The sequence below is a fragment of the Megascapheus bottae genome, chromosome 28, assembly GCF_031878675.1.
Source record: "Megascapheus bottae isolate mThoBot1 chromosome 28, mThoBot2.hap1, whole genome shotgun sequence".
Lineage (NCBI taxonomy): Eukaryota > Metazoa > Chordata > Mammalia > Rodentia > Geomyidae > Megascapheus > Megascapheus bottae.
The window spans coordinates 17,116,663-17,137,920 of NC_143536.1; the positions used below are offsets into that span (position 1 = coordinate 17,116,663).

Consider the following 21,258-nt stretch of genomic DNA (forward strand, 5'->3'; position numbering starts at 1 on the left):
AGACCTAGGCCCTTCACTCTCGAAGTTTCCACGGGCACATGAATGGGTCCTGTGGCTGGTAAGGGTTCATCCAGGCAAACACAGAGGCTTTGTTTAAGGGGTGTGGCCTGGCCCGGGATAGACACAGGCACCCACAGGACAGGCAGAGTGGAAGTAGGTGTCCTTAAGGCCACTCCCTTCCCTAACTCAAGTATAAAACCACAGTGGGCCTCATCTCGACAACTAGTCAGTGTGCCTAACAGAGGACACCGGACCAACAGAGTCACAGAAGGTAGACCTGTTGCTGACCTGTTGCTGTTCCTCCAGGAACAGGCTGGGGCTGGGCTGTGTGGGGCAGCTCCCTCGCCAGCCCCTTAGATCTGGCTCCTTTAGCAACTCTGGGCCCAGTGGAGCTGGAGTCCCACTAATTCCTGCCTGACCAGTTTGGCTTAGGACACAGCTTTCCCCCAGAATGATAGAGTTCTGCCCAGACCCTGAGGACTGTGTCACAATGAATTTTCATGTTGCGAATGAGGCCTGGCCACATGCAGGGAATCTGGTGGAAGGTGTTGGGCCCATAATGGAAGTGACAAATAAAGAAAAAAAACATCTGGCCCCGCACCGTGGGCTAGGGAACAAGAGGGTCCCACAAAGCAACAGGGTAGCTGAAGACTTGAATAAGTGTGGACCCAAATAAGTAGGTAAGAAGGGACCCCCCCAAAAGTGATCTACTTCATGAGAAGGTCCAGAATAGAGACTGGGGAGCCAAAGCCTTGGGAGTGGGTCCCTAACCAGGCAGCCCCCCCCTCAAGTTCCAGGAGATAGCAGAGCAGAAACTAATGGGTTCCTAGAAGGCCTTTGGGAATGCCAGAGAAGCTCCAGCATCTGGTCCCAGGGCTGCATCCCTGCCTGATGTTTGGATTTCCTTTTCACTCAGAAAAGCTGGTTCCCTGAGGGAAGTGGGGGCAAGCTCAGAAGGGGTCCAGCCTGAGGGGTTGTGGGGGTGGCAGATTTGAGGCCAGGAAGGTATCCCAGGAAGAGGCGTAGCAGCTGGGGGACTAGTAGTATCCCCAGGGTCTCAAGTGACACCAATGTTGGATCCTCAGGTTAACTCGCCTTCTTGGCACAAAGACCAGTGGCTAGGCTGGAATGAGACCAGCCTTTGGCCCCAAGGATGAGCCAGGAAAACTGTCAGGTGATCAAGACTGAGACCCTTTAAATGAGATTGGTGCCTCAGGTTCTTGGCTCCTCTTGAACAGGAGCCAGTCGCCTGCACACAGGGCTTCCACCTCTCTCCCCTGCCTCTCTCTCTCTGCCCCAGCTGGGGGCTGAGGACTGCTTAGAAGCCTTTTCTCCATACAGTCCTTAGCCCCAGGGGCTAGACTGGCCCTGAGTCAATTTTTCTACCTGCCTCTACCAGGAGCCTCACTGGTTCCAGGAGATTCTACTAGACAAGGGTTTGGAAGGTGGTTTCTCACCATGCCCTGACCCTCTGAGAGGCTTGTGCTTCTTCTGTGAGCAAATGGAGTCCCCCGGTGGGAACAGGGTTGCAGCGCTGGAAGACCCAGAACCCTGGAATCTCCAAGACCGCGCTGGGGATCCGCGGGCCGGGGGTGGGGGTGGGGGTGGAGCTGCTCAGGTCCGTCGTGGCATCGCCTCGCTAAGAGGCACCTCTGGGTTCCCAGGCGCTCTGTGGGCCTCGGTTTCCCAGCGCGGCGGGGCGGGGCGCGGGCAGGCGGGTCTCGATGCCGTCTGCAGGGGGCGCCCGCGAGCGGCGCGGCTGGAGCCCGAGCCCGTGCGGCCGCCGAGACAGCGGGAGCCGGCGCGCCAGCGGCAGGTCAGCCCGGGTACCGGGTCTGGGGTCCGGGGGATGAGGAGGGTCGGGGTGGGGGGGGGCTGCCCGGAGACGCGAGGCCTTTGGAGGGGTGCCGGGCCGGGAGAACTGGGCATCGGGCCCCGCCCCTCGGGGTACCCGCCGCTCCCTCCGCCCCGAGAGCGAGTTCTGGGGCGCCCGGGTCCGAGCCCTGCCCCGCGGCGGCCACGGGAACCGCCTGCGCCGGGGACCGCGCCTGGCCCCGTCACGTCGTAAGCCGGGTCGGGGACTGTGTGCGGACCCTCCGGGCCGCCCCCAGACGACCGGAAGGTGTGCAGGGACCGGCGGGGAAGGGAAGGAGCCCGGGAGAAGGGCGGCCGGGCGGCGGGGCGCGGAGCGGGGTGCGCGCCGTCGGCGAGGGGCGGGGAATGCCCATCGGTCGGGGTCGGTCTGCCGCGCGCGCTCGCTCGCCCGTGGTCTTTCCGGGGTGTCCCGCCCAGGAGTAGGCTGGGGCCCGGCGAGGCGCACCCTCAGGGACGAGCGGCCGCCACCGGTGGCGCCGGGGGGCACAGGTGCTCGGGGGCGGGCGCGGCGGGCGCAGCGCGGACACCTGGGCGCGGCGGGGACCGGGCGGCCGAGCGCGCGCGCATCCTGTGGACGGCGGCGGGGACCCCGCGGGAGGCCGGGGGGCTGCGGGGCAGGGGGGGGTGGGGAGCGCCCTCGGACTGGTCCCGGCCGCCTGCCGGGCTGCCCGGGTGGAGGTAGGCATGGCGGGAATGGTGGCGGCTCTGGAGGGATTTGGCAGCGCATGGCCCACGGGTCTCTTGTCCCAGCGTTTACACTTGAACTTCCCTCCGTGGGAGGACGGAGGAGACCCGAGTGTTCCAAAGCAACAGAAGCACGCAGTGGCCAGGTGTCCCTCAGCCCCTCCCCTCGGGATGGCATTGCCCTGGATGAGGGGTACACCCCCCCCCCTCTTTGGCCTGCCTGCTCTCCTCCGCCTAGGAGCTTCTCCACTCTTCTGGCATCTGCTGCCCACCGGCCTGGGGTTCAGGCCTGCCCTGGCCTTGCTACCCAGTTCTCACTGAACTCCTAAACTGCCCTTTCTAGAAGATTCTGTGCCCCACCTCCCTGTCCACCCCAGCCTGCTCCTGGCCTCCCAGCCTTGGCTATCCATGACGAAGAACTCTTCGGAGCACTTCAGTCTGTGAGAATATAGTGGGAATCAAGGGCTGCTTCCTTGGCCCAAAAGGCTTTGGGTGGGGCTGGGAAGGCTGGGCCTTGTGGAATGTCACCCCACTAGTGTATTTGTGATGGGGGTTCTCACAGATTTAGCCTCCTGAGGATGGTGGCTACACCTTGCTAGTTCCGGCATTGCCATTAGGCAATGCCAGATTCCAGTGTCTGTTAGACAAATCTCAGCCAGTGTGTGTCTGCCCAGCTCTGGGCTGCCTTCCGGCTCGTGTCCTAAGGGAAGCCCACATGTCTGGTAGCCATCAGATTTGGGGCCACATCCATCAGGGAACCCCTGATCGGAGATTCCGGTGTCTCAATCTGGATTCTGATCTTGCTTCCTTAATTCAATGAGTGGTCTTGAGCTGGGTCACTATCCTGGGAATCCATTTTCTCATCTGCCAAGCAAGTGTGATCGTGTTAGGGCTAGAGAAGAAATGAGATAGCATGAAGTAGAGGATTTGGGGCCAGGGGATTCGATATTGCAATTGGGGCATCCTAGAGGGTGGGTCAGAGAACCCCAGAAAGATTGCTGTGGCAGGGAGAGGTGTTAGCTCCAGAGCAAGCTTGACACTTCTGTGTGTCAGTATTTGCAAAGTCCTGGACCTGGTCCCACAGCCCGTGGGGTGACCTGAAATCCCACAGTGGCTCTTGTTACCCTCGAAGCTGCTTGGTCCTAAACTACTTCATCCGGAGGCACCAGAGCTGTCATCTCAGCATCATTAGATCTGTCCTGTTTCACACACCTCAAGCCTGGCCCCCACAATTGTGTGTGCCTGGGAAGGAAGACTGCGCACACCGATGCTGGATGGAAAGGGTGCCATGTAGGAAGTTGGGTCCATGGTCCTTGCTGGGTCCAAATGAGCAATGAAGTTGGCATTCAGAGGAGCCCTGTCGAGACGGCTTACCTCCTGGGCAGGGCTCAGGTCCTCGGTGTGGGAAGAAGCAGTTTGGTGGCAGAGAAGGAAAGCCTAGTCTCTACATCGCGAAAGTCATGAGAACCTGCTAGGGACTCAGGAGAGGAAGATGCCTGAGGAGGGCTGCAGCTTTCCAGGGTTAGGAGGTGGGGAAGGGGACCCCTTCTCAGATGCAGTCCCATTTCTTTAGTGGACTTTGTCCCTCTTTTCTCCTTCTTCAAAGTCCAGCTCAAAGCCCCCCTCCTCTGAGAAGCCCCACAGACCCGCTCTGAGCCTCACGCCTTATTCTAGTTCCGCATGGCAGGCCTATAGCCAGGGGCTGTGATGAGGATGTTTCAGAAGCCACTGTGGTCTGGATGAGAGACTGCCTGGGGAAGGCAGGAGCAAGGAGAGGCCAGTCATGGTTCTGGGGTGTCTCCTTCAGGGCACAGGCTGCTCAGAGGCTCCCCAGATTCACCTCTGGCCTCATCACGGCCATGAGCTGAGCTGGGCTGGTGCAGGGCTCAGGTGGGCCATGCTTGGTGCAGCCCTGGCTTTCCTCATTACACCCATGTACAAGGAACTCCAGCCATGAGTCCAGGTCTCTCCATCCTTAGTGCCATCTGGGGCCTGGGTACCAAGGACCTCCCCTGCCAACCACTGTTCAGGTGGCACAGTGCCCACAGTCCCTGGGGTGTGCTGTTTGTGGGAGGTACAGGTGCCAAGCCTCTCACGCGGTGCTGACACATGCCTAGAGCCACAGGCAGGGGGAACGCAGGGGCCCATCTCACTTTGCTCCTACCATGAATTGATCTCTCAGCACCTTCAGGAGGTTTGTCTGGAAAAGTAGCCGATGATGGGTGAGTGACCTGCTCAGGCAAGGATGTCAGGAGACCTCTGGCCTCTCTGGCAGGCCTGGTGGCCCAGGGAGGGAGGCTGAAGCAGAGACAGTGTGCTCTCCTATCCCCAACCTGCAGCTGCCTCTCTGGTCCTGCCCACATCCTGGCCCCAGGGGCAACACAGTAGCAATGCAGCCATAGGCAGTGGGGCAGGAGACATGTCCAGCCACTCGCCCTGGTACCTGGGGCCAGCCTGCTTCAGACACTGGAAGCCAGGAGGGAAGGGAAGACCTGGGTTTTGTGGTTGCTTAGTCCAGGCAAGTGAAGAAAGCACCTGTCCTGCTAGCTGGTGTGTTTGGGAGGGGTTTTGTGGGTCCCAGGATTCTCTGGAAACACAAGCCCAGGGAAATAGCGACTTGAAATAGGGATTCCCAGTCTGTCTGAAGTGGGAGCTGAGATCCTGGTAATAGGATATGGCCTGTGGGTACCTGAATCCCCCCAGCAGCAGCTGCCACTCAGGCTTTGCTGGGCTCCATCCTGCTTCGAGGTCAGTAGTAGATAGCACAGAGCTTCCTGTGGCTCAAAGGTTGGGCTGTTTTGTGGCACAGTGGATTAGGTGAGGACACTGGCTATGAGGAAGAAGCAGGAAGATTCTAAGGCTGGGATTTCAGAGCCCAGCATGGCTGCAGTGGGTAAAGTCTCTACACTGCTCCATTCCTTGTCCTAGACTGCAGTGAGGCATAGGTGTGCAGGGCCTGCCTGGAAGAGAGCGGGTGCCTCTGAACGGCAGGCTCTAAAGGGGTACAGCTTCCATCTGGGCATGTGTACAGAGTGACTTGTTGGTCTGGTATATGAGGAGCCAGAAGAGGTGGGCCAGATCTATGGGATAGGATTCAATGGCAGTTTAATTGAAGTGGTTAAGTCAGTGTGGTGGGAGGGGGTGGTGGTAAAGGAAGGTGGGGAGAGGTGCAGTTTTGAGTGTAACTGCCGGGAATCCTCTGAGGTTCTTTCAAGGCATAGAATGGATGTTCTGCAACATATATATAGTTTACATGGGACACTAGCTGCCCTCTGTCCCATTCCTAACAAAGGGTGATCATGAGGAATCAGGACATTATTAGTATTTAATTTCCCCTCTTAGCAACAGATGACTTAAGGATTAATTAGATAGTGCCAACAGGAGAGAGATATAGGACATTGCCAGATCCTGCCCCCGCCCTGCCCCCCTGGGCCAGGGCTTTTCTGTGTCTCTGAGAAGCTTTGGAAAGGAGAGAAGTGCAGAGGGGGCAGGAGGTTCCAGAAGTCTTCCATGGAAACCTGTGGCAATCTCTCCCCATCCTGTGTCACATGTTCCTAGGAAGGCTGAGAGGTCATCTCGCCTCTTTGGGCCTTAGCTCCCTCCTCTGTAAGATGGGGCTGGTGGGAACTGCTGTATATCATTTCCCCAGCTTCCAGGAAGACTTGAATAAGCTCTTTAAGAAGGCCCATCCCAAAGGGTCCAGACATTCAGGCAGGTGGCCTCCTAGAGAGCCTAAGGTTTGGTGGCACGGTGGTGACATGGTACCTGGTGGCCAGCTGTGTGTATTGCCCCTTAGTTCTACTCAGTGACACATGAAAAGTTTGAGATTGGCCCCCCCAATGGGCGCATTTGCAAAGAAAGACTCCACATCAGGGCACCCCTAGTCCAGTGCAGCCCCAGCCTTCCCCTCTGCAGAGCTACCTCAGTAGCACAGGACTCCTGGCCTCCTCTTCCGCTCCCGTCCCAAGGCCGCCTCTGCTGAGCTCCTGGGCTCCGCTGGGCAAGGCACAGCAGAGAGTGGATTTTGGTTTGGCATGTGTCCAGGTGGCCCGTGGGATCAGAGCTTTACTTGTGACATGCTGGCAGCCACAGAGGCAGCCTGTGAGAATGACGGAGGAAGGGGTGGAGGTGGGCATGCCTGCTGAAGGGAGCTTCAGTGTGTGTCTACAGCCCGTTGAAGGCAGGCTGGGCAGGCCGGGCCCGTGCATTCAATGACACGAGAGTAGAAACTGTGGCCTCAGTATGATCAGGAAGCGTGCAGGTGCCCAATGCTGTTCAGTGTGATGGGGAGACACGGAGAGCCAGTGGTACACAGGCAGCTACCCGAGACTGCCGAGAGGCTGGGTCAGACCCCTTCCAAGCCAGACATCTTGGCTGCTGGGAGCCAGTGTGGTCCCTGGGGCTGGTGGCGGCTCAGCAATGGGCTAAGTACAAATCTTATCCTCAATCTGTGGGATGGTAGGGCCCTTCTAACTGGCCTAGTTAGATGGGCAGAAGACTATGGTGTTTCTTTTTTTTTTTTTCTTCCTTCCTTTGGCCAGTCCTGGGGCTTGAACTCAGGGCCTGGGCACTGCACTGTCATTGAGTTTTTTCCAGGTATGTGATACCAAGGAATCAAACTCAGAGAATGCTAGGCAATCACTCGAACACTAGGCCATATTCTCAGCCCTGTGGTGTTTCTTAATCTAGATTCTTTTGGTGGCTGACAGAAGTGCAGCAGTTGACCTTGTCTCCCAACAGGCACTGATTATGAGGCAGGATCGCGGGATCGCTGTGGCTCAGCAGGCTTGGCAGGGTTTGATTGGACAGCAGCCTTCTGCTGCTGGTTCCAGTCGGGGAGGCCACACCATGGAGGCAGGCCCAAGGCTAGCCTCAGTCCTACAGGCAGGCCAGGACACGGGGATCCCAGTACACAGTTAGGGACCGCATCTGTAGTTCTGGTCTTGTGGGTCTGTCAGGACCTACGTGGTGAGCAGCTAGTTGCCCAGTATCCCATGAGATGCCAGATACAGTAGGGTTTGGGCCTCTCCATCTGCTGCAGGCTGCTAACTCCTCAGTTCCTGCAGAGGTGTTGGCTTTCCCCTCCTGCTCCCTGGCCCTTTTGTGTCAGGCAGTCTATTGTAAACTTCCTAAGTCAGTGCAGGAACCCCCAGCCCACGTGGCGGTAGCCTGTGTCTACCCCAGCTCCAGCCCATTCGAATGGGATGAGGGAGAGGGAGCCTGGACCTCTAACTACGACTAAGGAGCGGCCTTCTCTCAGGATCCCCGGTCATCAGGGTGTAGAGGAGAAGGGGGAAGATGCAGCCATGTGCAGGCAGTCAAGAGGCCTCTACCTCAGACAGGCAGGGACTGCTGGTCCTGTACCTCTGGGGATCCTTGAAGAATGAAAGGTGGATTTGGGGGCCTCTTGACTCTGAAGAAGAGGCACTTGGTAAGAGAGGTCTGCTTGGACTGAGACAGTTTCACAGGCACAGGAGGACAGCTGGAGTTCAGGCTGGGCTCCGGCCTGGCGGGGAGCTTATGCTTTCTTAGGCTGTCAGTCATTCCTGTGTTTCTACAGTCTTCTGACTCGTGGGTGCCCTTTCCAATCTGTTGTTTAGTTCCTTTTCATGGACAAAACAACATGGAGAGCTGAAATGGCCCCCAGAGGTCACCCAGGCTCCAACTTCCTCACTGTATGAAGAGAGAAAGTGAGGCCCAGAAAAGAAACGTGCTTGGCCACCGTTCCCCAGCAAGTCAATGCTGAGCACCTGCTTTTCTGACTTAGTCAGTCAGTCATTCCCACATGCGCCAGGCAGAGGAACAGGTGGGAGAGAAGGCGTGGGAGGAGCAAGGGGAGGAGCAAGGGGAGGAGGCTCTGTCAGAGAAGAGAGGCACCCAAGCTCCTGCCAGGCCAGATGTGTAGCCTGTTGGTGATGGGGAGAATGGGAGTCAGCTGGTTCAGGCTGTGCTGCTGTGAGGGTAAGAAGGCTTATGCACGGACACTAGCAGGACTAAACGGATCCCTAGATCCCTTCAGAACGAAGACCAGAAGTCACTGGCTTGTTCCTTAGTTGAGCACTGGCAGTTCCTGGAGAGCCTATTGGGGACAGAGTGGCCTGGGTAGACTGAGAAGCTGGTGCAGTGAGACAGGTGGATGGGATTGGGAGAGGAAGGGGGGGTTGCGGGGGAGATCTTTCTGGAAGGAATGGAGCCATGGAGCTGGGAGCAAGTGGAAAGACCCGGGGGACTGAATGGTTGGGTTGCCACAGATGTCTTGAGATGTTGAATTTGGGGAGTCAACATGGCAGAATTAACTTTGACAGATTCTTGGCCTCTGGGGTGGGGGGGTGAAGGTTGGGGGTTTAGCGGGGGCAGGGGTAAAGACTGATTGATCTTTGGCCATGCTAAGAGGGCTCTGACAAGGGATGGGGAAATAGAGTCAGCTCGATTATTTTTTGGTGGAGGGCAGTGTCCTGGCAGAGGTGTGGCCTTGGCCCTGCCTGCAGTCCCTCTGGCGTCTGTCAAGCAGAGCCTGGAGGAAGGGGTTTGGGTGACGGTCTGAGCAGGACTTCTCTAGGTCCAGGGGGTTAGCAGCTTTACTCAGTGACTTTTCTGGACCTGTGGACTCTTTAGCGATGGGAGCACCTTCAAGCTGACACCCAGCCCGCAGGGGGAGTAGAATGGAGAGCAGTGGAGTCTTGGAGGCTCAGGTGGTTCAGTAGCTCAACAGGGTTCTGCCTGTCTTTGCAGGTGCCTTGGGAACCCTGAAGCTGAGCCGAGCCATGACGCCGTTACCGGAGCCCCGCCTGGAGAGGGCCTGAGTTCAGGGGTGGAGTTGCCTGTGAGCCTCTGGAGCCGCCCGTGGTGGGACATTCTTGGCTCCTGTGAGGAAAGGGCTCCGGGGCCTGGGCAGGTGGACAGCTGGGCTGCAGCTATGGACCGTGAGCTGGCCCAGGCCCGCGTCCTTGCCGAACCAGCATGGGCTCGTTGGTGTACATCACAGTGGAGCTGGCCATCGCCGTGCTGGCCATTCTGGGCAACGTGCTGGTGTGCTGGGCTGTGTGGATCAACAGCAACCTGCAGAATGTCACCAATTACTTTGTGGTGTCGCTGGCGGTGGCTGACATTGCGGTGGGTGTGCTCGCCATCCCGTTTGCCATCACCATCAGCACTGGCTTCTGCGCTGCCTGCCACGGCTGCCTCTTCTTTGCCTGCTTTGTCCTGGTCCTCACGCAGAGCTCCATCTTCAGTCTCTTGGCTATTGCCATTGACCGCTACATCGCCATCCGCATCCCACTCCGGTGAGTTGGGGGCTTTTGTGGGTTCGAGGCCAGCTGTGCCTAGGATCTGGGCTGTGTGCCTGTAAGGATACAGGGCTGGCAGGTGGGTGGCTATCCTGCCAATCTGGGCTCCCCTAGGCCACATCAGACATAGTGCCAGGAACTGACCCTGCGTGTCTAGGTGATGTCAGAGCAAAACTCTCGCAGGAGTGGGTGAGGAGCCACACACACAACCACAACAGCCACGTTAGGAACCAGCTTGCCACCTGCCTGGCCCTAGCTCCTCCTGGGCAGGCTTTGTCACTTGTACGTTAGGAGAGAGACCCAGAGAGGGGAAGTGACTTGGCTGAATGCCACAGTGAGTCACTTGGACTCGTATGCAAATGACATTGCCTCTCAGGTCTCGGAGGACTCAGAGCTGGCTATGGGAGGGTTTTTTTTTTATGGTGACTCTTTTGTGAAATGACTTCAGCAAAGTATTGTGTAAATAAAGACCTTCCCAGAGGCTGTGTTTCCTGGGTGTAGCCTCCACCCACCCTGGCTACAGATAAACTAGGAAGTACATCCTTCCCGTGGGGTGCCAGGAGCTGCCAGCTCTACCTCCCTGTTCCCCTCCCCCGCCTGGTGTCACAGGTGCTGAGGAAGGTCTCTGGGATTGGGATTGGAGTCCACCGTGCCCATGGTGAGTTTTCCCACACAGATGGAGTCTCCTCCTGTGGAGAAACCCCACAGCCACTGCAGGCTGAGGACCAGACTCTGTGAGCAAATGGAAATTCAGTGTCAAACCCAACCAGGCCCTTAGAAGCCATTTCCTTCCTCTCACCTAGACAGAAAACTGAGGAGGGCGCCTACTCTGTCTGGGCCCAGGAAGAAACAGGGCCTGCAACTCCCAGGACCCCTGTCTCTGGGGGAATCTTTGAGAAGTTGTATCCCACAGCCATTGCTATCACCTTGTCCCGAGAGGAAAGCAGGCACCCGTGTTAAGTTGCTTAAAAGGAGTAGGTCCCAAGTGGAAACTCCAGTACTGCTTAAAAAAAAGGGGGGGGGGGGAGCGGGCAATAGCTGAAGCCCTTGTGAAATAAAACTGTGGGTGTTCTGTGGTGCCATGTAACTGTAATTCTAGCTCAAGAGGCAGAGCAGCGTCCAGGTTTATCCAGGGACTGCTCTGAACGAGCGGGGCTGTGAGCCTGAGCCCACACAGCCGAGGAGCCCCGAGGGGAAGCAGCAGCCTGCCTTTCACTTTCTTCTTTGATTTAAAGGTCACCAGCATCCTGAAGGAAGAGGTTGGGACAGCTGGTCTCAGTGGAAAGACCCCAGCTGATCCCTACTTGGGTCTCCCCATCCCTGTGTGTTCTCTGAGAGTCCAGGGAATGAATCTGAATTGTAGGATGAGGCCTGCAGCGTGGCAGTGGGAACACAGTTGCCCTACCCTAGGCCCATTGTCACGTCTATACCAGGGGTGCATCTGCCACAACAAAAGTTGTGAGTGTCCAGAGGGAGTGAGTGACGTGGCTGGCCAGGATGGGTAGAATAACTCAACTCTTGAGCTGCTCTGCCTTCCTGACTCGAGGATTTTCCAGAGCTGGATTTGGACTTTGTAAGCTTAAGCTCTGCTGAAGGAGGCTGTGGAAGGTTCAAGTTGGTTCTGTGCAGGGGCTGCTCCTCCTGCCCCTTGGGCAGAGTGTAACAACACAAGAGTATTCTCTTAGCAACTTCTTTGATCCTTTCAGCTTAGTATTTTAGCCAGAGCAGATGTTATAATGCCCATATCCAGAACTAGGAAAAGACAGACACATGTCTCCTGATGTAGATGGGCTCTAGAGTCCTTCAAACCTCCTGACGTTCTGCTCCCTCACTTTCCTGTATGCCTTGAAGCCTCTGGTTGCTGGGGTAGCCATGTGGGGGCCCCTGAGAGAGCAAATCAGGCATGAGGAGGAACTGGAGGCCGGTGAGAACCAGTAGCTCTTGGCTGCTTATGGGATGCTGTGTGGCTCAGGCTCCCCTCCTCCTCTGTCCCCTTCGCAGCCAGGAAACCAGTTCCCTCTGGCTAGTTCCTGCTCCACTGGCAAGGTCTGAAGGGCTATTCTGAAGTCTGTAATAGCTATCAACTCCAAATCTGCACCTGGTAACTTCTTTCTTTCTTTCTTCCTTCCTTCCTTCCTTCCTTCCTTCCTTCCTTCCTTCCTTCCTTTCTTTAACTCAACTTTAGAACAAGCTGTCTCGTCTTTCTCTAATGTAAGGACCCTGTTGAACTAGAGAGGGGTTAAAAAAAAATAATCAGGGCTAGAGGCAGAGATGCATCTCTTGATGTCCTGAGAGAAGATGAAAAGCCCAGGGCAAGAAACAAGGGTTTTCTTTCTCAGGCGACCTTTGTATAAGCACAGAGGAAGATGTGTCACCTGATATCATTCAGATGTATGGGCCAGACTGTGTCAGCAGGATGACGAAGCCCCCTGAGGAAAGAATGAATGTGTAGGAACAGAGCCAGGGCAAGGTGGCCTGCTTCTCAGTGACAGATGAGTGGGCAGAGGGATGGAAGGCTGGTTTACACTTGTCTGTGCCCAGGGAGACATCAAGGGTTTTCCCTGTGGGCCAGAGGAAAACTAGCCCCTTAGTATAACTGAGGGAAATTCCACCATCTCAGTGTGGTTCAGACGCATGTGGGACTTCAAGCTATGGGGTATGTTCCTAATCTGGGTAATCAGGGTCCCCAGGGAAGGGCAGCTGGGGTCCAGCTGGAGAACAGCTGGAAATGGGAACTCGTAGTAGCTTTGGCAGCCACCTCCCATGATAGCTCTCGGTCCCCTAGAATGTGAGATAGCCTTGAGCCGCTGCTGAGCTGTGCATGGTTTGGTCACCGCTCCATTTGGCTCTGATGCTGTCCCAGGCCCCATTTTGGTCTAGGACTCTCAGTCTAAGAGGATTTCTTTTCTTCCTTACCTTCCTCCTTCCCTCCTCCCTCTCTCTTTCTCTTCCTTTCTCTTTCCCTTTCTTTCCTTCCTTCCTTCCTTCCTTCCTTCCTTCCTTTTCTCTCTTTACCAGACCTAGGGCTGGAGTTCAGGGCCTGAGCACTGTCCTTAGGCTTTCTCGAGGCTAGCACTCTACCACTTGAGTCACAGCACCACTTCCAGCTTTTTCTCCCTCTCCCCCTCCCTTTTGTCAGTCATGGGGCTTGAAATCTGGGCCTGGGCATTGCCTCTGGCTCTTCAGCTCAAGGTTACCACTCTACCACTAGAGCCACAGCACCACTTCTGGTTTTCTGGTGATTAATTGGAAATAGAGTCTTACACACTTTCATGCCTAGGCTAGCTTTGAACCTCACTTCTCAGATCTCAGCCTCCTGAGTAGCTAGGATTACGTATATGAGCCATCAGTGCCTGGCTTTTTCTTTTTCTTCCTTTCATTTTTGTTCTTTAAGGTAACGTTTTCTTTCTAACATTGTGGCTTAAAATCAGGTCCCCACGTTCTCACTCAGCTCAGGCTCAGTGTTCTATCACTTGAGCCATGAAGACCAACCTTTAACAAAAACAAAATGCATCTATTTCTCCCCTGCATATATGTGTGTGCGCGTGTGTGGGTATGTGCATGTATGTGCGTGTGCATACACAAATATGCATGTGGAGATTGCCTTGCACTTGCTAGGCAAATGCTATCATCACCTGAGCTCTACCCCCAGCTTTGTTTCGTGTTTTTGTAAAATAACTAAATAAAAGTAAATAATACATGTATACAAGCATTATAAAGGAGAAAGTATGTAGTGAGACGTTGCCCCCGTACCCCCAGTCTTTCCTATTCCCAGTTTTTTTCCCCATATAGGCAAGCCCTACTCATGTTTTTCTTTCTATGCATTGTGCAGGGGAGAATTTCCCTGGTGGATGCAGGGATGGGCATGCTGTGGCCAACCCTGGCTTCCCCACCAGCTCACTAAGTCATTCAGCACACCCACCTCCCTCTCTCCACCAGGTGGCCCTTCACCGTCAGTGTCGCTGCTTGCTTCTGTTTGATAGTCTCAGATGGCAAGGTTACACTGGCCACGGTACCCATTGCCCTGTGGACAGCCAGATGGAAGGCTTTCAGGTGCAATCTTCCCTTACGGGGCAGTGCTGATGGGTCCAGGATTCTGAATTCCATTTTATACATGAGGTAACTGAGGCCCAGAGAGATGACGTGACATGAAGTTTCTTATTGATAGGGATGAACCAGGATCAGAATCCAGGGAGGTCTATGCTTTTCTCAGGAAAGATAATAGCATTAATGTAGCTCTCTCTTTCGTTGTGGAGTTTTGAGAGCAGTGCTAAGTGCTGAGACACAGATGTGTGCTATGTAAGTATGAGACTCATTGTTGAATCTCCAGAACAGGTGACAACAGTGCAGATTCTGTGTTGCTTGGCAGAAAAGGTCAAGTCCATAGGCCTTCCTGTATAGAGGCTTGCTGCAGGTGGCAAAGCCCCTTCTGTGTGGGCCTGAGGAGCTGGTAACAATAAATCTGCCCAGTAACTGCTATGAGCTGACCGAGCTGGAGTTATAACTCAACGTGACAGTGCTTACCTACCTTGCACAAGATGTTGGGTTTAATCTATAGTAGTGCCTCAAAAAAAAAATAGGGCTGGGGATGTGGCTTAGTAGTAGAGTTTTGCGACCATGTGTGAAGCCCTGGGTTTGATTCCTAAGTACCATATAAACAGAAAAAGCCAGAAGTGGTGTTGTGATTCAAGTGGTAGAGTGCTAGCCTTGAGCAAAAAAGGTCAGGGACAGTGCCCAGGCCCTGAGTTCAAGCCCCAGGTTTGGAGGGAAAAAAAGAAAAGAAAAAAAGAGAAAGAGAACAACAAAATTAATATATAAGATTTGGAAATAATGTGTTTACCTTGGCCTAAATTGCCTCATACAACTCATGCAACTGGGTGTCTAAATGTTCACAACAAATCTATTCCTCACTTTGTGCCTTGGCCTCTCCACTTGTAAAATAAGGGGTAACTATGGACTAGATATTAGCTGCTACTATGATTTTTTCATTCAATTTATTTTTTTTAATTTAATTTTGTCAATCATTTTATCTTTTTTTTTTTTTGCTAGTCCTGAGTTTGAGCTCAGGGTCTGAGCACTGTCCTTGGACTTTCTCAAGGCTAGAGCTCTACCACCTGAGCCTCAGCACCACTTCTAGCTTTTTTTCCTATATATGTGGTACCGAGGAATCGAACCCGGGTCTTCGTGCATGCTAGGCAAGCACTCTACCACTAGGCCAAACCCCCGGCCCCATTTTATCTTTTTAATTCTTTTTTTTTCTTTTTGTGGGTCAAGGGACTTGAACTCTGGGCCTGGGCGCTGTCCTTGAGTTCTTCAGCTCAAGGCTACTGCCCTACCCCTAAGAGCCACTTCCCCTAGAGTCACACTTCCTAGAGTCACACTGCCCCTTTTCTAGTTGTTAATTGGAGATTCGATCTCTCATTCTTTTACTGCCTAGGCTGGCTTTGAACTGTGATCCTCAAATCTCAGCCTCCTGAGTAGCTAGGATTATAGGTATAAGCCACCTGACCCGGCTTTATCTTTTAATTCTTTAACAACATTTAAAATGTGAGAGGCTTTTTTTTTTCACCAGAAAATAAGCTATCGAGACACTTTTGCAATATGACAAAATGAAGGCTTTTTTTTTTTTTTTTTGGCTATGTAGAGGTTTGAGTCAGGGCCTTGACTGGCTGGCATTCTACCATCTGTGACACACTCCCTAACCCTGCTTTCTGCTGGTTGTTTTAGATCTGAAGTCTAGAAACTTTCTGCCAGATGGGTCTTGACCAGACACCAGCCTCCTGAGTGGCTAGGATTGTGGCTGTGAGCCTTCATGCTCAGCCTTTCTTTCCTCTTAGGTGCTAAGGATGGAACCTAGGACTCATGCATGCTGAGCAACTGGTCTAGCACTGGAACACCAGACCACCTCACTTTTCTTACCTGTATATGCCACCAAAAGACTTAATCCTTTTAGAGACTTTGAATTCTGGATTAAGTAGGACACATTTTTTTTCTTGACATCTCCTGCATGGTCCTGTCTAAAAGGTGGCAATACAGATGGATGCAAGAGAGCCATACTTCCAAGAAGCTCCCCATCTGCCCAGATGAGGCAAAAAATTTTTCTGAGGAGATATCTAGCCTAAGCTGGAAGGTTAGGTGGGATTTCCACCAAGTGTGGGGAGGCTATGCTGGTTTTGGGAGAATTAAAACCAGTAAGCAGGAGGTCACAATTCAGAGAATACTGAGGCTGCCTTTTTCCATTATGGAGACTTTTTAGGGCACCCACTCTTTTACAAAACTGTTGCCTTGCTTGGCCTTAGTTGCTCATGCCTTGTAATCCCAGCAACTCTGGAGGCTGAGCTCGAAGCCAGTCACTGCAGGAGAGCCTGTGGGACTCTCATCTCCAATTCACCACCAGAAAACTGAAGTGGCACTGCAGCTCAAAGTGGGAGAGCCCTAGCCTTGAGCAGAAAATCTCAGGGACAGAGCCCAGGCCCCGAGTTTAAACTCCAGACCAACAAAGAACAAAACGAAACAAAAATCCTGATGCCTTCCCAAGGGACTGAAGTTGCATCTTGGCTAGAGCAACCCGTTCTATGAGTCTGGGATTTGGAATGAGCAGGCTCGGATTTTCACCTGGCTCTTAGGAAAACTGAATGATTTCAAGAAGATTATTGTCATCGTCTGGCCCTTAAGACCTTGTCCAATTATTTTCTCTAAGACCATTAAAATTGCCAGATAAATGTCAAGACATAATTATCTTATTTCTCTACAGAGGTCTGTGAGTAGATTTCCCGGGGAGATGGAATCTCATTCAACCTGGAACTTCCATCCCCCCTCTCCCTCAGAATACCCAAGTCAAATGAGGAAGAAAGCATGGCATACAGGAAGCTCTGATTAGCTGTGGGTCTTATGTGGCTGATCACACCCCAGGCAGTGGGCCCACCCGCCAGACCCCTCCATGAATGAGTGGGGAATGCCTGGCCCTCATAAGGCTTTTGAAATCACTGGTACCTGACAAGACAGACTTGAATGTTTTTTGTCAGTTGCTGGTGGCCAATCTGCCTGCATTATGACTTTGTGTGGCCTGGAAATGATATAAATATCCACATGTCTCTTTATAGCATAAAGTTTCCCTGTCAGAGAAGCAGGAACCAAGATCAACCAACTTGGGCGAGGTACTTCTCCTTCCTCCCAAGTCACTTATTTCCCTTGAATCAAACTCAAGTCTCGGGATTATTTGATTGTCTGAACATTTATACAGCAGTTTTCATTTCCATGATGCCTGCTCTCTTACTATCTGCCCCCAGCAGCCTATGAGAAAAGCAAGACCCACTAGCTCACTTAGAAGAGGATATGCCTTCTCTGGATGGCTTCCTTCCTTCCTTCCTTCCTTCCTTCCTTCCTTCCTTCCTTCCTTTCTTCCTTCCTTCCTTCCTTTCCTTCTTTCCTTTCTTTCCTTACTTTTGTTGGTGGTGGTGGTGGTTGTAGGGTTTGAACTCAGGACCTAGGCACTGTCCCTGAGCTTTTTTGATCAAGACTAATCTTCTACTACTTTGAGCCACAGTGCCACTTCCAGTTTTCTGGTGGTTAATGGACTCATGGACTCTGCTGTCTGGGGCTGGCTTCGAACCAGAGTTCTCCGATCTCAGCCTCCTAAGTCGCTAGGATTACAGGTGTGAGCCACTGGTGCCTGGCTTTCCTCAGGGTTTCTTGACTGTTGGCTCTGCCTAGTCCTGGATCCTCAGGCTTCTGCTGCTGGTCTCTCTGCAGGTACAACAGCTTGGTGACCTGCACGAGGGCCAAGGGCATCATCGCCATCTGCTGGGTGCTCTCGTTTGCCATCGGCCTGACCCCCATGCTGGGCTGGAACAACTGCAGCCTGCTGAGGGAGGGCCGGAACGACTCTTGTGGGGAAGGCCGGGTGACATGTCTTTTTGAGGACGTGGTGCCCATGAACTACATGGTATACTACAACTTCTTCGCCTTCGTCTTAGTGCCCCTGCTGCTCATGCTGGGCATCTACTTGCGGATCTTTCTGGCAGCTCGGCGACAGCTGAAACAGATGGAGAGCCAGCCCCTGCCAGGAGAGCGAACCCGGTCCACACTTCAGAAGGAGGTCCACGCAGCCAAGTCGCTGGCTATCATCGTGGGGCTCTTCGCCCTCTGCTGGCTGCCCCTGCACATCATCAACTGCTTCACCTTCTTCTGCCCCTCGTGCAGCCACGCCCCTCCCTGGCTCATGTACCTGGCTATCATCCTCTCGCACAGCAATTCTGTTGTCAATCCCTTCATCTACGCCTACCGGATCCGTGAGTTTCGTCACACCTTCCGCAAGATCATTCGAAGTCATGTCCTGAGGAGGCAGGAACCTTTCAAGGCCGGGGGCACCAGTGCCCGGGCTTTGGCAGCTCATAGCACCGAGGGTGAGCAGGCCAGTCTCCGTCTCAATGGCCACCCCCCTGGAGTGTGGGCCAATGGCAGCGGTCCCCACCCGGAGCGGCGGCCCAATGGCTACGCCCTGGGGCTGGTGAGTGGAGCGAGTGTCCAGGAATCCCACCAGGATGTGAGCCTCTCAGACGTGGAGCTCCTTAGCCATGAGCACAAAAGACCTTGCCCAGAGTCCTCTGCCACAGAGGACCCCCTAGCCCAGGGCAGAGCAGGAGTATCCTGATGGTCCATGGCGTTTGCCCCTTCCTGAGTTCATTGCCTTTCTGGTTGGCTAGACCAGTCATGTTAGGAGGAGAACGAGTGTGCCACAGAGCCACCGGGCATCTGGAACTGCTTTGGATGGAGAGAAGGGAGCCCCAAGCTGGTGCAGCATGAGGCCCAGCAAGTAGGGCCTGAGGCCTGAGAAAGTAGATGTTTCGTGCTGCGAGGCCCGGCAGCATCTTCGCTGGGCAGGGCCCAGTCTCCCACTCCAGACACCTCGACTCTGCAGAGCTGCTGCGGCTTAGCAGACTGGCCTGCAGCAAACCTCCTGTCACACATGCCACTTTCTAGGGCTCAAGAAGCTGCTGGCCTGGAGGTGGCACTTGACTAATTTTTTTTTTTTCCCCCAGAAGATGTAAGTGTGAGGAAATCCTTTCTATTTTATTATCTTCCTCTCCCTGGCTTCTGGGTCTGTTGCCAGTCGTGCTGCTAACCTGGCACTGGGAGTCTGCCAGGGAGTCCTGGGCAGCCCTCTCCTACTGTCAACCGCAGCTGTGCACTGAGCTCCCGGGGCCATCTCTTGGGGGTGATGAAGCTGGGCTGAAGGACACGTTGTCACAAGAACAATGCCAGAGCATGGGCTCATGTCCCAGGGGGCCGGAGCCTGGGCAGTTCAGAGCTGCCTCCATAGAGGCCCTCTCACACCGGCCTTTCCTTTTAAAGGGAATTTTTTTTTTCTGAGATACAATAAAAATGAGCCAAATTGTGTTTTAAGCTGTCCAACGAAAATGGTGTCTGAGTTCCTTTCCCTACTTTAAAGCCAGACCTGGTGTACAAATTGGGGGGTGTGGGCATGGACAGATGTGCAGACAGACAGGACACACTGCCTGCTGGAGGCCTCTCCAGGCACCAGTTCTTCTGGAGTCAGGCTTCTTCATGACACTAGACCTTAAGTGCAAAGAGCCACACACCTCACTTCAGTGAGAAATCCCAACCCTTATAAGTACCACAGAGGAGGGGGTTCGGTACCCCACTGCTTCCCCTCCCCGGGAATCTGGCCCTTCTAGCCCTAGGTTTCCGTGGTGATCAGAACCTCATTTCCCTCTCCATCACCTAGAAAGGTTTCATAGATGACTAACAAGCTAAAGAGGTTAAGTCCTTTCCCCAGGTCACATAGTAAGTGGCAGAAGCATACTTAAAACCTGCCTTTCTGTCTGCAAAAGCCATGTGCATTTCACTAAAAAAGTATGAGTGTAATGTCCCAACACTCAAGAAATGAAGCATTAAAACTTCACAGGAGACACATTTGACCCTTCCTGATATTAATATTCTGCTGCCTGCATCTGGGGAAAAAAATACTTTGCTGAATGTCCTTTCATGCTATTGCACATCTGTTTTTGTTTTGTCATGGCCGGAGTTGAACTCAGGGCCTTGTGCATGTTAGGCAAGCACTAAGCTACATCTGTAGCTCTTTACTACACACCATTTCACTTTTTGTTTTACATCAATACAAATATTAAAGTAATTTAGATATCTTCCACCATTTCATCAGTCAGAGGTCCTTTGTTCAGAGAACAATCTAGAAGGCTCTGAGAAATCCTGAAGGTTGGGCGCCTTACCAGAGACCCTAGTTTAACTGTAGCAGCTCTTCTTAAGGGGTCTTATGGACAGCCTGGGCTAAGAAGCACCACCGTTGCAAATGCAGTCCACCCCTCCCTGAGAAGTCCACCTCCCCTCTGAGCAGGCTTTGAGTGAGAGCCACACATTCCCCGACACATTGGCATGTATCTTTCCTCTGAACATGAGGACACAGGAGTGTCCACCCAGACATCATGGGAAGCACCCACTTCTGCAAGAGGACGTGCCCACAGAAGCAGCCCATAGGAAGAGGGAAGGACCAGAGAGGAGCACGAAGAGCCACCCCACCACAGAGCACGTGTGTCAGCCTCTGTGCACATTGTCCTGGGCCAGCACTGCAGCTTTGTCCCAGGGCCCCAAGGCCTCTCCCTGCTCTTTCCAGAGGGCTGGCTTGGACAAAAATGGTTTTTTCAGGCCTGTTCTGAACATGTGGGATCCATCCGATGTATGTCCTTTGGGCCCCAGCTTCTCTAAGCAGCTATGGTCAGAGCTAGAGAGAGGCTTCAAAACAATGGCCAGCCTCAAGCTAGGTCCTGGCTCATCTTTGGCTCCTCTCTAAGAGACGGTCTTCCAGGGGATTTCTCCTCTTCTCTTCTAGACGCTGCCATCCTCAAACCCTACCTTTGTAGCTCTTCTGTTTATACCAGGACCCCTTCTTTCCTATAGGGGGTATCACAGGGTGCAGCTTGGGGGGACTTCCAGTTCTATGTGTTATACATGGGGTGGCAATCATAATAAGACACAGATGAGGGGTCCCTGGGGAGAAGAAAGGAGCTGCTCATAGCCCCTGGAATGGTACCCCAGGGAAGGAAAAGAGGACCTTTTTTTTTCTTTTTTTTCAATTGCAGTGGGAACTCAGGAACTGAGGGTGAGAGCACCTGCTTTTCGTTCACTGAGTCTGGAGGTGGGACATACAGAGAATAAGCCAGGTCCAATTTGATGAAGACCAGGAGTGGGACACACCTTGGAGGTGGGGTGGGGTCAGAAGAGGAAAAGTCATATCCTCCAGGGACTCCAAGGTTGGCCTTTCCAGGGCTGGTAGTGGTCACCTGGCTTATCAACGTGTTGGTTAGACAATGAAAACAAGGAAAATCTGGCTAAATCTGTGCCTGATTTACATCTGCCTACGCAGAATTATGCCATC

General features: G+C 53.6%; 1 protein-coding gene across 1 annotated transcript; it reads left to right on the plus strand.

The window, feature by feature from the left end:
• The first annotated feature begins 1,780 nt into the window (after window positions 1-1,780).
• Adora2a (adenosine A2a receptor) lies at window positions 1,781-18,704 on the plus strand. The gene is made up of 3 exons (XM_090320210.1): window positions 1,781-1,816; window positions 9,292-9,842; window positions 17,598-18,704. Exons 2-3 carry the CDS (start codon window positions 9,520-9,522, stop codon window positions 18,496-18,498), a joined length of 1,224 nt encoding a protein of 407 aa, XP_090176336.1. The 5' UTR covers window positions 1,781-1,816; window positions 9,292-9,519; the 3' UTR covers window positions 18,499-18,704.
• Window positions 18,705-21,258: the final 2,554 nt, after the last annotated feature.

What these genes read in the sequence shown, in the direction of transcription:
- Adora2a (XM_090320210.1), top strand. Translation starts at nt 9,520, where the DNA reads ATGGGCTCGTTGGTGTACATCACAGTGGAGCTGGCCATCGCCGTGCTG. An exon ending in GCCATCCGCATCCCACTCCG is followed by an intron (nt 9,843 to 17,597) that starts GTGAGTTGGGGG and finishes GTCTCTCTGCAG; the next exon opens with GTACAACAGCTTGGTGACCT.